This window comes from Rhinatrema bivittatum, chromosome 10 (assembly GCF_901001135.1).
Source record: "Rhinatrema bivittatum chromosome 10, aRhiBiv1.1, whole genome shotgun sequence".
Taxonomy (NCBI): Eukaryota; Metazoa; Chordata; class Amphibia; order Gymnophiona; family Rhinatrematidae; genus Rhinatrema; species Rhinatrema bivittatum.
Window position 1 is genome coordinate 80644434 of NC_042624.1, and position 15223 is coordinate 80659656.

Consider the following 15223-nt stretch of genomic DNA (forward strand, 5'->3'; position numbering starts at 1 on the left):
TAATGGATTGATTGGAAAACTGGGAATGCGCCTTGTACAACTATATTTTAAAATTCGCTGACATAAGTGCATAAAAGCAGACATTAGGAGTATTGAAGACACGTGCACTAATTGTGCTTGAGTAACCTCTTAAAACTAGGAGCATACTTATGCATGGTTTGTGCATTTTAAAACATAGGAGCATAAGTGCGCACGTGATTAAAAATTTTAACATATCCTCGCTAGCGTCTACACCCATACACATGTATGGGTGTAGATGCACTCATTTTAAAATCAACCTCATAGTATGCACAGATGCTTCCCTATGTTTTTTACTGTGTTTTATTTGTATTTCTTTTGAGACAAGGGGGTGGGTTCATGGTCTTTTTTTTTTTCTTTTCATCCTCCTAAGACAGCATGCTCGCATGTCTCTGGGGAAACACCAACAGTTAGAGGACTGGAGGAGAATTCCCTCTGAGGTGTAGACTCAGCATGACTATTTGGTCGTCCGGGTACACCACGGTAGTGACATCTCTCTTCCCTCCCTGGACCTTAAAGTCCCACTTCCATGGTGCAAACATAGCCACTAGACCCAAAAAACAGAGATTCTCACAGGACAAGCAGGATGGTAGTCCTCACATATGGGTGACATCATCAGGATGGAGCCCAATCACAGAACACTTTCGTCAAAGTTTTTAGAACTTTGACTGGCCACCTACTGGGCATGCCCAGCAATGCACTGACCCTGCATCCAGCAGGGGTCCTCCTTCAGTCTTCTTTTTTCCACACAGCAGTAGCCACACAGGTTAAGGAGCTCTCTTGAGATTCCTGACAGGAGTTTTCCTCACGGAACTTCTTTCAAAAATTTCAAAAAAATTCTACTCCATAGGGGTCCCCCCTATTGATATCCATACTCCGCAGTCGAAAGGTAACGTTTTACCCTTGTTGCGGTCTATTCCCATTGAGTTATGCCTTCTGGGCCTACCAGCCATCGTGGCTAAATTTTTGACTGAGTCATGGCGTCTGGGTTTCGTTGGTGCCCCCGACTGTACTCGAACAGTGTCCATCACTGACCCGCACGAAGTCTGTGTTATGTGTTTGGGGTCCGACCACGATGTCCTAACTTGCACCAAATGTGCCCAAATGACACCAAAGAGCCATAAGGCTCGTTTAGGGAAAATGGAGTTTCTCTTTGAGTCAAAAACCCCGACTCCATCAATAGTTTCGACTTCGTCCGAGCAAGTGCCATTGACCTCTCGCCAGCTCCGGAATACCATTGCTACCTGACCGGCGTCGACTATTCCAAAAGTGTCAATTTCCCTCCGTGCCTCCTCAAGAAAAGGACCGAGGAGATCATCAAGAAAGACATCAACACAGTCATCGTAAGGTTCAGTCCGCCGATCCAGGCAGATAAAGGTGAATCCAGGTAGATGTAGTATACTTGGATTTTCAGAAGGCATTTGAAAAAGTTCCTCATGAGAGGCTTCTAGGAAAAGTAAAAAGTCATGGGGTAGGTGGCGATGTCCTTTCGTGGATTGCAAACTGGCTTAAAGACAGGAAACAGAGAGTAGGATTAAATGGACAATTTTCTCAGTGGAAGGGAGTGGGCAGTGGAGTGCCTCAGGGATCTGTATTGGGACCCTTTTCAATATATTTATAAATGATCTGGAAAGAAATACGAAGAGTGAGATAATCAAATTTGCAGATGACACAAAATTGTTCAGAGTAGTTAAATCACAAGCAGATTGTGATAAATTGCAGGAAGACCTTGTGAGACTGGAAAATTGGGCATCAAAATGGCAGATGAAATTTAATGTGGATAAGTGCAAGGTGATGCATATAGGGAAAAATAACCCATGCTGTAGTTACACAAGGTTAGGTTCCATATTAGGTGTTACAACCCAAGAAAGAGATCTAGGCGTCATAGTGGATAACACATTGAAATTGTCGGTTCAGTGTGCTGCGGCAGTCAAAAAAGCAAACAGAATGTTGGGAATTATTAGAAAGGGAATGGTGAATAAAACGGAAAATGTCATAATGCCTCTGTATCGCTCCATGGTGAAGACCGTACCTTGAATACTGTGTACAATTCTGGTCGCCGCATCTCAAAGTTAAAATTGCGATGGAGAAGGTACAGAGAAGGGCTACCAAAATGATAAGGGGAATGGGACAGCTCCCCTATGAGGAAAGACTAAAGAGGTTAGGACTTTTCAGCTTGGAGAAGATATGGCTGAGGGGGGATATGATAGAGGTGTTTAAAATCATGAGATGTCTAGAACTGGTAGAAGTGAATCGGTTATTTACTCTTTCGGATAATAGAAAGACTAGGGGGCACTCCATGAAATTAGCATGTGGCATATTTAAAACTAATCGGAGAAAGTTCTTTTTTACTCAACGCACAATTAAACTCTGGAATTTGTTGCAGAGGATGTGGTTAGTGCACTTAGTATAGCTGTGTTTAAAAAAAGGATTAGATAAGTTCTTGGAGGAGAAGTCCATTACCTGCTATTAATTAAGTTGACTCAGAAAATAGCCACTGCTATTACTAGCAATGATAACATGGAATAGACTTAGTTTTTGGGTACTTGCCAGATTCTTATGGCCTGGATTGGCCACTGTTGGAAACAGGGCTTGATGGACCCTTGGTCTGACCCAGTATGGCATGTTCTTACCGGCGTCAACAGAGCCACCGGCAAAGAAGCCCTGTCCAGAAAAGGCCCCATCCTCTTCTGTGACTGGGTCACCAAGGCATTCCCCACCTTCAGTGGTACCGGGATCCGCGATTCCACCTTCACCAGTGCTGCCTCCTACTCCGGAGCCGGGGTTCCACTCCCCAGGCTTCCGTGAGGAATTGGATCGGATGATCAAGAGGCCATCGGTAAAGCACTTCAGGGCTTCCAACCTCCATCGATACCGGTACCTGAGCTGGTCACTGATCCGATTCCCGTAGCGCTCGCACCGCTACTAGGTAGTCTGGATGCATTGATCGGTGCCCTTCCACCGATTGAACCGGTGGGTCCAGTGCCTTCCACACCAATTCCATTATCATCAGATGATGAGGAAACACAGTTACCCATTCCACTGTCTGGGATTTTACCACAGACTCGTCCATCGATGCCGTCTATGCCTCCTTCGATGCCATCTGTGCCACCTCCAGATGCCCAGGCCTGGTCCTTCAGGATTAGCACCATTTCTCACACTAGGTGCTGGAGATCAGCCCTATGATTCTTGGACCGATGATTCGTCCCAAGATACAGATGATCTACCATCAGAGCCCTCTCCCCCAGATGAAAGACTACGTTCTCCACCAGAAGATCTGTCTTTTATTAATTTCATCAAGGAAATGTCTGAAACCATTCCTTTTCAACTTCAGACAGAAGAGGACTCTAGGCAAAAGATACTGGAAGTACTCCAATTTCTAGATGGTCCTAAGGAAATCATGTCTATACCTATTCATGAAATCCTGCTTGAACTCCTGAAGAGAAACTGGGAACACCCAGGTTCAGTTCCACCTGTCAACCGCAAGACAGATGCCACCTATCTTGTGCAGTCAGCTCCTGGGTTTCAAAAGTCACAGTTGGATCATCACTCTGTTGTTGAATCAGCCCAGAAGAAAGCATGACATTCAAAACCTCATTCCTCTATACCTCCAGGAAAGGAACAAAAATCCCTGGATGCTTTTGGCTGGCATGTCTTCCATGGCTCAATGCTCATATCTCACTTTGCCTCTTATCAGTTATACATGACCCAGTATAATAGAGACCTTTTAAAGAGGATCCAGGATTTCTCTGATTCTTTACCAGAGCAACTCCAGGCTCAACTTCATACTCTGGCTCAAAAAGGTCTGGATGCTGGAAAGCACGAGGTCCGCGCTGCGTATATCTTGACACTGCCTCTAGAGCAGTGGTTCTCAACCCTGTCCTGGGGACCCCCCACCCAGTCGGGTTTTTAAGATATCCACAATGAATATGCATGAGAGAACATTTGCATGCACTGCCTCCATAACATGCAAATTTTCTCTCATGCATATTCATTGTGGATATTCTGAAAACCCAACTGGCTGGGGGGGTCCCCAGGACAGGGTTGAGAACCACTGCTCTAGAGGGTCTGCAGTGGGGATTAGTGCAAGAAGATGGGCCTGGCTCAAATCCTCGGACTTAAGACTAGAAGTTCAAGACAGGTTAGCAGATCTATTCTTTGTAGGTGATAATCTTTTCGGAGAAAAGATCCGAGAGACCTTGGCGCAGTTGAAGGACCACCATGAAACGCTGTGTCAGCTATCTTCTGTGCCATCTGAGTTTCCTTCCGCCCCTAAGAGAACTTTCAGGCGTGACTCTAAGCAGCTGGCCTACAAGCCAAGGAAATTTTATCCTCCGGCTTCTAGAGGCCTTACCATAAAGGTCAATCCAAAAGTCTCAGCCTGGACCAGCGTCAGGATTTTGACCAGTCGGCGGTCGGCTCTGCCACTTCAACAGCATTTGGTATAGTCACCACAGACCAGTGGGTACATGCAGTGGGCACTCAGGGTTACCACCTAAATTTCCTGACTGTGCCATCGGACTCTCCACCTCGGATGACGTGGGGGACGTCCGACCACTCTCTCATGCTTGAACAGGAGGTCTCATCCCTCCTCAAATCCCGAGCAATAGAACCAGTGCCCCTCTCCCAGCAGGGGAAGGGTTTTATTCCCGGTATTTTCTGATACCAAAAAAGTCAGGTGGCGTATGCCCAATACTGGACCTCCGCGCCCTAAACAGATTTTTGCAGAGAGAAAAATTCAAAATAGTAACCTTAGGCTCTCTACTTCCTCTTCTACAAAGAGGAGATTGGCTATGCTCTCTAGATCTCCAAGGCGCTTACACACACATCTTAATTTCTCCATCTCATTGCAAGTACCGTGTACTACCATTCGGCCTAGCATCCGCTCCATGAGTATTCACCAAATGCCTGGTGGTGGTCGCAGCCTTCCTCAGGAATCAGGGTGTGCATGTCTACCCTTACCTTGACGATTGGTTGATAAGGGCTCAGACTCAACAGGGCGCACTAGACTCCCTGCATCTCACTATCCACACCCTGATTTCCTTAGGGTTTCTAATCAATTATCCAAAATCCAAGATAGTTCCATCCCAAACCCTATCCTTTATAGGGGCCAACCTAAACATTATACAGGCGAAAGCCTTCCTCCCCCAGGATCGCGCTTTCACCATAGCATCTCTGGTGCATCACCTACAGACTCGAGCATCTTCAACTGCTCGTCACTTCCTCATACTGCTGGGTCTCATGGTGTCCTTGGTGCATGTCACTCCGATGGCTCGTCTAGCCATGAGAGTGATGCAGTGGACCTTAAAAAGTCCCAGTGGATTCAAGCTTGTCAGCCAGTGTCCAGCATTATCTGTCTGTCACTAGCCTGGTGGATACACCACTCCAGTCTCATTCAAGGCCTTCCATTTCAGGCTCCAGAACCTCAAATTACCCTAACAGACGAATCCAACCTCGGGTGGGGTGCACATGTAGGTGACCTACAGACTCAGGGAACCTGGACTCCAGAGAAAGCCAAACACCAGATAAATTTCCTGGAGCTACGGGCAATCAGATATGCCCTCATGGCTTTTCAGGATTGCCTATCAAACAAAGCTATCCTGATTCAAACAGACAATCAGGTTGCAATGTGGTACATTAACAAACAAGGGGGAACGGGCTCCTACCTCCTGTGTCAGGAAACTGCGCAGATATGGGCATGGGCCCTAGCCCACTCGATGTGCCTTAAAGCAACCTACTTGCCGGGAGTGGACAATCTTTTGGCGGACAAGCTGAGTCTCACTTTCCATCCGCACGAGTGGTCTCTCAACCCCACGATAGCGACACAATATTCCAACGCTGGTGTTACTCTCGCATAGACCTCTTTGTGTCGGTCCAGAACCACAAAGTAGACAACTTCTGCTCTCTCATTCGCAGTCACCACTCGCAACCAAGAGATGCCTTTGCCTTCTCCTGGGCCACCGGTCTCTTTTATGCGTATCCTCCACTTCCTCTCATTTCAAAGACTCTCGTGAAGCTCCGGCAGGACAAGGGATTAATGATTCTGATAATTCCCCACTGGTCACGCCAGGTTGGTTTCCAGTCCTCCAGGACGCCGGCACATTCCTCTGGGGAAGGATCCCCTTCTAATAACTCAGAACGAAGGGTACCTGCGTCACCCCATCCTCCAGGCTCTGTCTCTGACGGCCTGGATGTTGAAAGGTTAATACTCCAACCTCTTAACCTTTCCGAGTTGGTATCCCGAGTCCTAGTGGCTTCCATTTAGAACCTAGTGGCTCTAAATGGAAGAGGTTTACAGTCTGGTACACTTCCATGTCCATAGACCCCCTTCACTTGTTCCACTGCGAAGTTCCTAGACTATCTCTGGCACCTGTCAGAGTTAGGCCTAAAAACTTCCTCTATCAGAGTGCATGTTAGTGTAGTGTCTGCATACCATAAGGGTATAGGAGATGTCTCCATTTCAACACAACCCTTAGCATCATGTTTCATGAGAGGCTTGCTCCATTTAAAACCTCCAGGGGAGAGCTTTCAAGATGACGACCTAAGCAGGCGCGTGTGTAAGAGGCTACTGGTTTTTTTCAATTACAGCGTTCAGTTATGCCCCATACTAAACGAAAAGCCAGGGTATGCTGTGGGGAAAGCTTCTCCACACCATTGGAAGCTACACAAGCCCAGATAGGGAGCTTCTTCGCAGCGGTTCCCCCAACAACGCCGGGTGAGCAGGTCGCTGAGGGACCGATTCTCGAGCGGGAGCCGTCCCCTCTGACCGGGATATCCTTAACCCCCGGTTTACCAGCGAGGCCGGAGCCGCCAGCCCGAAGAGAAGAGCAATGGCAGCAGGAGACCACAGGCCCACCGGAGGGATTCCGAGGAGAGGCAGGAGCGGTCGGACGGAGAGAGACATCATTTGGACTTACGATCTCGGAGCAGCCAGCGAAGGTAAAGCCCTGCGAAGAAATTGGAGGAGCTGGGCTGGACTCTGCTGGAGAGCTGGAGTCTTCGGGCATGTGTTATGGCGTCTGCCTAGCAGCGGGTGAAGAAGGGAGCCGAGAACTTCCAAGGCAAATAATTTTACAACAATCTGGTGAGAACATTATCTACAGTTTGGATAGCCCAACAATCAATTGAGAAAGCTATAACGAGACTTACTAAAGAAGTGCATGATGTGAAAATGCAAGTAAATTTAAATGCAAATGAGATAGCTTCTCAGAATAAAAAAATAGAAAAAATGGAAGTTCAGATGTAAGAAATGGAAAAAATACAAACAGTTATAATACAAAAAGATGGAGAATGGGACAAAAGATTGGAAAGGATAGAAAATAGCCTTAGATCTCACAATATGAGGTTTATAAACTTTCCTGTACTAAGAAATATAACATCTTTGTATCTTTTCAAGTTGTATGTGTCTCAAATACTGAAAATTCCTGAAGAAATAAAACCAGTTATAACTAAGGCATACTACTTATATCCAAAAGATCGAAACCAGGAACATTTTCAAGAGTAGGATCAAATGCTACCTGATTTAACAACGTTGTTAGACTCGTCTCAAGAACTTACTTCTCAGCGAAGATCTCTTTTAGTCTCTTGCTTTTTTAATGGATAAAAACAACATCTTTAAACAGTATTTCAGAAATAATCAAGCTCTGTTTTTTGGACAAAAAAATATGGTGGTATTCTGACCTGGTAAAACAAACGCAAATAAGAAGAAAATTATTTCTAAATATGATGGGTGAGGTGCTCCCAAAAGGGTGCCTCACTCAAATTACAATTTCCTTGTAAATGCTGTTTGTTTTATCAAGGGCAAAGATATGTTTTTTGGGTATTTTTTGAACCTCAACAGCTAAGGTTCTTCTTGGACACCCACTCCACACCTAGTTAAAGCCTGTGGTGAAATAGTAAATTTGATTGGGTGGGTCTGCTTAGGTTATCCAGTATCTAGGTATTAATACTTATATGTATTCACTCTGTATTTCCTAGCTCTCCCGTATTACTTCCATTTTTGTTTAAGCACAGAGTATCTTTCTTTTTTCTTTTTGAAAGTAAGGTGGAAACATGTTTATTGCTATTTCTGTACTTAAGAGCTTTCTGTCACAAGTTTGATACTTGTAATATTGTTAAAATGCATAAATAAATAAAATAAAAATAAACCTCCACTGCGCCCTCCTGCCCCTGCTTGGGACTTCAATGTGGTTTTGGGACGGCTCATGAAACCTCTGTTTGAGCCTCTCCACTCCTGTGATCTCCGCTATCTCACCTGGAAGGTAGTTTTTCTTCTTGCAATCTCGACCGCTCGCAGAGTTAGTGAATTACAGGCATTAGTTACCTATCCGCCTTACACTAAAATTCTGCATGACAGGGTTGTGCTCCGCACTCACCCTAAATTTTTGCCGAAAGTAGTGTCTGAATTTCATATTAACCAATCTATTATCATACCTACCTCTTTTCCCAGGCCTCATTTGAACCCAGGAGAACAGGCTCTGCATTCTCTGGACTGCAAACGTGCTCTAGCTTTCTATCTGGACCGCACGTCGGCCCACAGGAAATCCACTCAATTGTTTGTTTCTTTTGATACCATCAAATTGGGAAAGCAGACTCTCCTTTTGGCTGGCGGAATGCATTTCTTTTTGCTACAGCAAGCAGACATTTCGCTACAAGACCATATAAAAGCACACTCTGTCAGGGCCATGGCGACATCAGTAGCGCACCTCCATTTGGTGCCGCTTGCTGATATTTGTAAGGCTGCTACCTGGAGTTCTCTACATACTTTCGCAGCCCATTATTGCTTAGATAAGGCTGGCTAACAGGATTCTATCTTTGGCCAGTCCATTCTACGCAACTTGTTTTCAGTTTACCTTCCCAACATCCTTCCACTGATCCGTTCAGGATGCCCTCCTAACCAAATTTCTACCCCTGTTGTCCCTGTTGCATGTCTTTGGGGTGCATTTGGTGCTTTGCTTTGGGCATCCTCAGTTCGTCACCCATATGTGAGGACTACCATCCTGCTTGTCCTGTGGTAAAGCAGAGTTGCTTACCTGTAACAGGTGTTCTCACAGGAAAGCAGGATGTTAATCCTCACGATACCCCGCCCGTCACCCCGCGGAGTTGGGTTCGTTTAAGTTTTCTTTTATTTTTCACATTTTTACTGTAAGACAAGACTGAAGGGGGGACCCCTGCTGGATGCAGGGTCAGTGCATTGCTGGGCATGCCCAGTAGGTGCCAGTCAAAGTTCTAGAAACTTTGACAAGTGTTCCGTGATTGGGCTCCATCCTGATGATGTCACCCATATGTGAGGACTAAGATCCTGCTGTCCTGTGAGAACACCTGTTACAGGTAAGCAACTCTGCTATCCAAATCTGGATTCTGCACTGATGTTTTATGGCCTGAGCCAGGGAGCTGGCCCATTGAATATTTAATAATGCACTCAGGCAAGGCAATCCACAACAGTGGGTTATGCACTCCTACCAGCTGATAGAGACAGAGTAAATCTGACTCGCTGACTTATAGCCCTGCCCCGACAACAGTCTGCCAGTGTTCTCTGTTTCCAGCAAATGGTGGACATACATCTCCCTTGTGGGGGTTGTTTGCAGTAAAAAAAAACAAAAAACAGAGAAAGAAGATTAGATTATGATGGACCATTGATTCCTGGATATGGTAAGGGACGGCTATGCTCTTGAATTTCTCTGAATTCCTCCGGATGCATTTGTCTGTCCATGCAACTCTACAGAACAGAGTGGCAATGGAGACTGTTTAGGAGGCTGTTGGATTTGAAGTCTGTAATTCCTGTTACAGATTGCAGAAAATATAGGGTGCTATTCCATTTATTTTGTCGCTCCCAAGAAGGAAGAGGTGTCCTTTTTGGCCCATCCTGGATCTGAAGAGTTAATTGATATATTTGTGTATGGCTCACTTCAGGATGGAAACTTTACGTTCTATAATTATTGCAGTACAAAAAGGGAATTTCTCACATATCTCGATCTAACGGAAGCCTATTTACATATTCCCATTCACCAGGAACATTGTTTCCTATACTTTGCCGTTCTGGGACATCATTATCAATTTCGGACCCTGCCCTTCAGGCTGGCTGCTGTGCCCAGGTCATTCTCTACGGTTGTGGTGGTAGCAGTGTCTCTGTGCAAGGAGGGCATTCTGGTTCATCCATATCTGGATGATGGTTGATTTGGGCCAAAAGTGCAGAAGAAAGTCACTTGGCATCTCGCAAGGTGATCTCCTTGCTTCAGGAGCTAGACTGGGTGATGAACCTGGCGAAGAGCAGTTTACAGCCGTTTCAGTCACTAGAATATTTAGACATCCGATTCAATACAGAGCAGGGCAGAGTGTTTCTGCCAGAGTCACATTCAGAAGTTAATTATTTAAGTTCAAGCCCTGAGAAGTACTATTCACCTGACAGTGTGGTCTTATCTGCAGGTCCTGAGATTGATGGCAACCACATTGGATGTAGTTCCCTGGGCGAGGGTGAACATGCGGCCTCTTCAACGCGTATTAGTCCCGGATGAATCCGTGGTCGCAGGAGTACATAGTAAGACTCCACTTGCCATTAGAAACGTATGCTGTTCGACTGGCATGCTTGCAGTTCGCCAAGTGGCTTGAAGCTCAAGCAGTAAGGATAATGTCGGACAATGCCACAACAGTGGCCTACATCAATCATCAAGGTGGAACCAGAGGTCAGCAGGTGTCGGTGGAGGTAGACTCTCAGGGTGTGGGCAGAACAACATCTTGAGGTCATATCCACCTCCCACATTGCCAGGAAGAACAGTGTACTTCTGACTTCCTCAGCAGACAGGTCTTGGACCCAGAGAGTAGGAGTTGGCAGAAGAGGCCTTTCACCTCATAGTGATGAGTTGGGGGTCGACCATACCTGGATTTGATGGAGAGCTCCAACAACGCGAAGATACCATGGTTATTCAGTCGCAGAAGAGATCAGCAAGCACTGAGAATCAATGCTGTCGTTCATGTTCGGCTGTGGAGCAGGGTGTGTTATGCCTTCCTGCCATGGCCTTTGATAGACCATGGCAGGAAGGGTCATTCGAAAGATTGCAAGTCAGACCGAAACTGTACTTCTGGTGGCTCCGGATTGGCCCTGGAGGCCATGGTATGCCAATCTTTAGAGGATATTAGTGGACAGTCCTCTCAGACTGTCTGTCGGGAGGATCTGTTTCATCAGGGGGCTAATATTGCACGACGATCCAGGTCAGTTTTGTCATACAGTTTGATTTTGAGAGGGCCTGGTTGCTGAAGTATGGTTATTCTTCTGCAGTGATTTACTTTTCTCCGGTCCAGGAAGTTTTCTACATGTCTAGCTTATGTTAATGTTTGGAGAGTGTTTGAGAGCTGGTGTGAGGGGTGAGGTTCTCACCTTCTTAAAGTTGAAATTCCACTGACATTGGAATTTTTGCAGGAAGGTTTGGTTAAAGGCTTGGCCTTAAACACTCTGAAGGTGCAGGTCACTTGCTATAGGGGGCAAGTCAATGGTAGAACTTTGTTTTCCCATCCAGATGTGTCCAGGTTCTTGAAGGGGTGTCAAGCTTTTACATCCTCCCTTCTGGCTACCGGTGCCTCTTTGGGACCTTGTGTTTTTTTGTTTTGTTTGTTTGTTTTTTGGCAGGTCCTACATTTTGGCCACTGCATGGTCTTTCTTTTCGGCTGCACACCATGAAACTTTTTTTGGTCTCAATCTGTTCAGCACGGTGTGTTTCCAAGCTGGAAGCTCTTTCTTACTGTGAGCTGTTTCGACGAATGACTCTTGGGGCATTACAGCTTAGGACTGTATCTCTCTTTTTGTCAAAAGTTGATTCAGAGTTTCATTTGAATCTGTTTTATTTCCCTGCTCATGCTAGACACGGATAGAGATGAGCAGGATTATCATCTTTGGCATGCCTTGGATGTCAAGTGGCATTCAAGTGCAGTACTTGAAGATTACTTGCACCTTCAGGAATTCTGATCGACTGTGCTCCATGGTGGAGGTAACCAAGGAGAATCAGCAACATGGGCAACTATAGCCTGTTGTGTGAAAGAAGTAATCACGGCCACCTGTGTAGATGTAGATGTCCCAATACCTAGTGCATTCCACTAGAGCTCAAGCAGTTTCATGGGTGGAGCTTCGGTTGTTGTATACTGTCTAGATTTGCTGGGCAGTAATGTGGTCCTCCTTACACACTTTCTCCAAGCATTACCACTTGAATGTTAGGGCTCATGAGGATACAGCTTTCATGAGTGCGGTGTTGACGGGACCGCAGACAGCCTCCCACCCTTTTCGGGAGTAGCTTCTGTACATCACACTGGTGTGGACTGGTTTGCTTGAGTGCAAAGAAAGGAGAAATTACTGCTTACCTGATAATTTCCTTTCCTCTAAGGAAGGCAGGCCAATCCACAACCCATCATAGGCTGCTACTTGTTTTTAGTTCGTCCTTTATATGCAGATGATGAAGTGTGTTGTTTCTGTTACTTTGTTTGAAGGATTGGTAAGTGACATAACCAGCAACTAAGATTAGTTGATTGAACTTTTTTGCTGAGCTCAGTGTTTTTCAGTTGGTTGGAAGTATGAGTGGTTGACTGATAATAGCCATGTTCAAGTATAATCAGTTTGGCATTTCTAGAGATAATGGTAGGCTGATGTCAGAGCAGGACTGTATGTCAGTGAGTCAGCTTTACTCTTATTTTCATATGCTGATAGGAGTGTATAACCCACTGGTGTGGATTGGCCTGCCTTCCTTAAAGGAAAGGAAATTATCAGGCAAGTAGTAAATTTCTCCTTATTCTTTCGAAGAATTTTTAAAGGGCTACATCATATACAATTTTAGAAACCAACTGTTTTTCTGTGCCTTACATATTGATTCTGGAACTAGTAGCATAATTTTTCAGTTTAAATTTTGGATAAGTCAGATGTAATAGCATGGTTATTGTCCTGTTATTTGCCTCATGCTAGCATATTAGAGAAAATGTCAGTCATTACTACTTTTAAGCAGATGTGATCAACTGCAAACTTTGCTCAAGCTGTATTAAGCTAGTTAAGTTTTTACCTTCCTGTTGCATCAGTGTCCGTGATACCTGTACAATGCTTAGGAGCTTGTTTGATTCTATTGATTATTTTATATTCATAATTATCCAGGAGAGAGAGAGATCTTTAAAAAGCCTGGCCTCTAGGTGTGCAGGGGACTATGATGACATGGAAAGATTTCATAAAACTGTTCTCTTACATGCTTCTTATTGACTGTATTTTTATATTTCCATACAGGTTTTGTGGCCTAGTCTTTCGAGGACCTTTGTCTGTCCAAGAAGACTGGATAAAGCACTTGCAGCGACACATTGTCAATGCAAATCTTCCACGAACTGGAGCTGGCATGGTGGAAGTTACATCACTTCTGAAAAAGCCTGGCTCAATAACTGATGCATCATTTTCTTTACTGATGGCAGAAGCAGCGTCATAGAACAAGAAAGCTTAAGTAACAAAAAATAGGATGTAAATTTGAATATCTTCATTATTACGTTTGCTTTTAAAATGGAAAAGTTATCTGTTTATAAAATCATAAAACCTGAAAATAGGGAAACTATATTGCAGTAACATCAAAAAAGTTGAACACTTGAATTACAGTGAATGATCTTCATATTTTATATGGTTTAGAAAGTGTTTTTAAGGCTTCTCATTTTTGTCAGTTCCATAACTGTCTTCGATCTTCATAGAAGATTCTTACATAGAGGCAGCCATTTTAAATTCACATATGGGCACTCATAAATACATTTTTATTGGAAGAACATATTATCTGCAGTGTTTTCAGAATCAAGAGTCAATTTATTCCAAAAACAAATAGACATACATTATAAAATAAGATATTATATTTTGTTTGTATGTACGTAGTGTTTTGTACAATACCAGGAACTGCTAATCAAAATGTATTCATTAATTTAGGGCATTAAATATCATGTATTTCATAGTTAAACTGTTCCATTCAAGTAGGGCAATTAGTACTATTCTATTTAGGTGTACACTTTTTTTTTCTCACACAGAGGCTTTTTGTACTAAAAAGTGGCAGAAAATTTGTTAAATATTTCTGACAAACTGTATAATTAAGAAACTAATTGTGGTAAGAAAATATTCTCTATTTCAGTTTTATTTCTCACTAACAATAAAGTGGTGCATCCATGCTACCTCCTACTTTGTCTACAAAAATGTATTTACCCAACGACATTTCTGTTACCAAGTGGACCTGGAGCTGAATTCCTCAGTTGCCAGCCCTTTGTTTTGTTAACAATCTTCAGTGCTTTATGTTTTTTTTTTGTGTGTTAGATTTGGTTTGCTTCCAGGAACAGTCCTGCCTCTCTGCTATGTTACTGAGCACTGTAGAAACATACTTCTAACATTGCTCACTGCACTGTTTAACGAGGGTTCTCATTTACAATTCTTTGGTTTCGGATTGGAGCTTTTCAGCAAAATGTAACTCATTGCAATGTTTCTACATATGAAGAGAATGTTTACAATTAAAAACTTCTAGAACTTGTTTTGGATGTGACAATATGTATGGAAATTGTGTAACACTATGCTCATGCTAAGGGCCTACTTACCAGAACTATTGAAATAAATGTGCTGTGAGGATGGAACTGTGGTGCAGGTGTCTTAGTCATGATACATTGTGATTGTTTCTTTAAACTTGTCTCCGAAAATAATTTTAAAACTACAAAATTTTAAGACTTGTTTCATCTTTTCTATTGCTAAATCAAGGTGCATTTAGAAATATCATTTTTGTATACAAAAACCTTTTGTTTTGTTAATGTAGGGTAATACTGCAGAAAAGTAAAGGATATGCATTGGCGTTTTCTTAAATATGTAAATAAACGTTGAAGCAGTTACAACTAGATGAGTTTTTTGGTGGAACACATACATACCTCACTACCACTGGAACTGCTTTCCTGTGGTTTATCGCCTGCTCCAAGAAATCCTCTAAATAAAATGTTTTGAAGAAAAGTTGACTGTCTAGAGTATGCAGCGTTTATTTGCATCATATGAACTTAATTTTAGTTAAGAAATTTAACCATAAAGCTAGTAAAAATGCACTGTAAATATCCTGATCACATGATGGAGATGCTGCTTTGAAAAGTAATAAGGTAGGAGAGCATTACTTTTAAAAAGAAATGGTCTCATCCTCAATCCCGGTATTAGTCTTCAAAATGTTTTATATGCCAAGGTTGAAGT

The 15223-nt window shown here is 43.6% G+C and overlaps 1 protein-coding gene across 27 annotated transcripts in view; it reads left to right on the forward strand.

Annotated features, from left to right (window-relative positions):
• ZNF644 (zinc finger protein 644) overlaps positions 1-14880 on the forward strand; it is a 234439-nt gene extending 219559 nt beyond the window's left edge. For all 27 annotated transcript variants that reach the window (XM_029617824.1, XM_029617833.1, XM_029617826.1 and 24 more), the window contains one exon: positions 13271-14880. In XM_029617824.1, the coding sequence (XP_029473684.1) occupies positions 13271-13463 (193 nt within the window). In that variant the 3' untranslated portion in view covers positions 13464-14880. The remainder of the gene's footprint in view (positions 1-13270) is intronic.
• Positions 14881-15223: the final 343 nt, after the last annotated feature.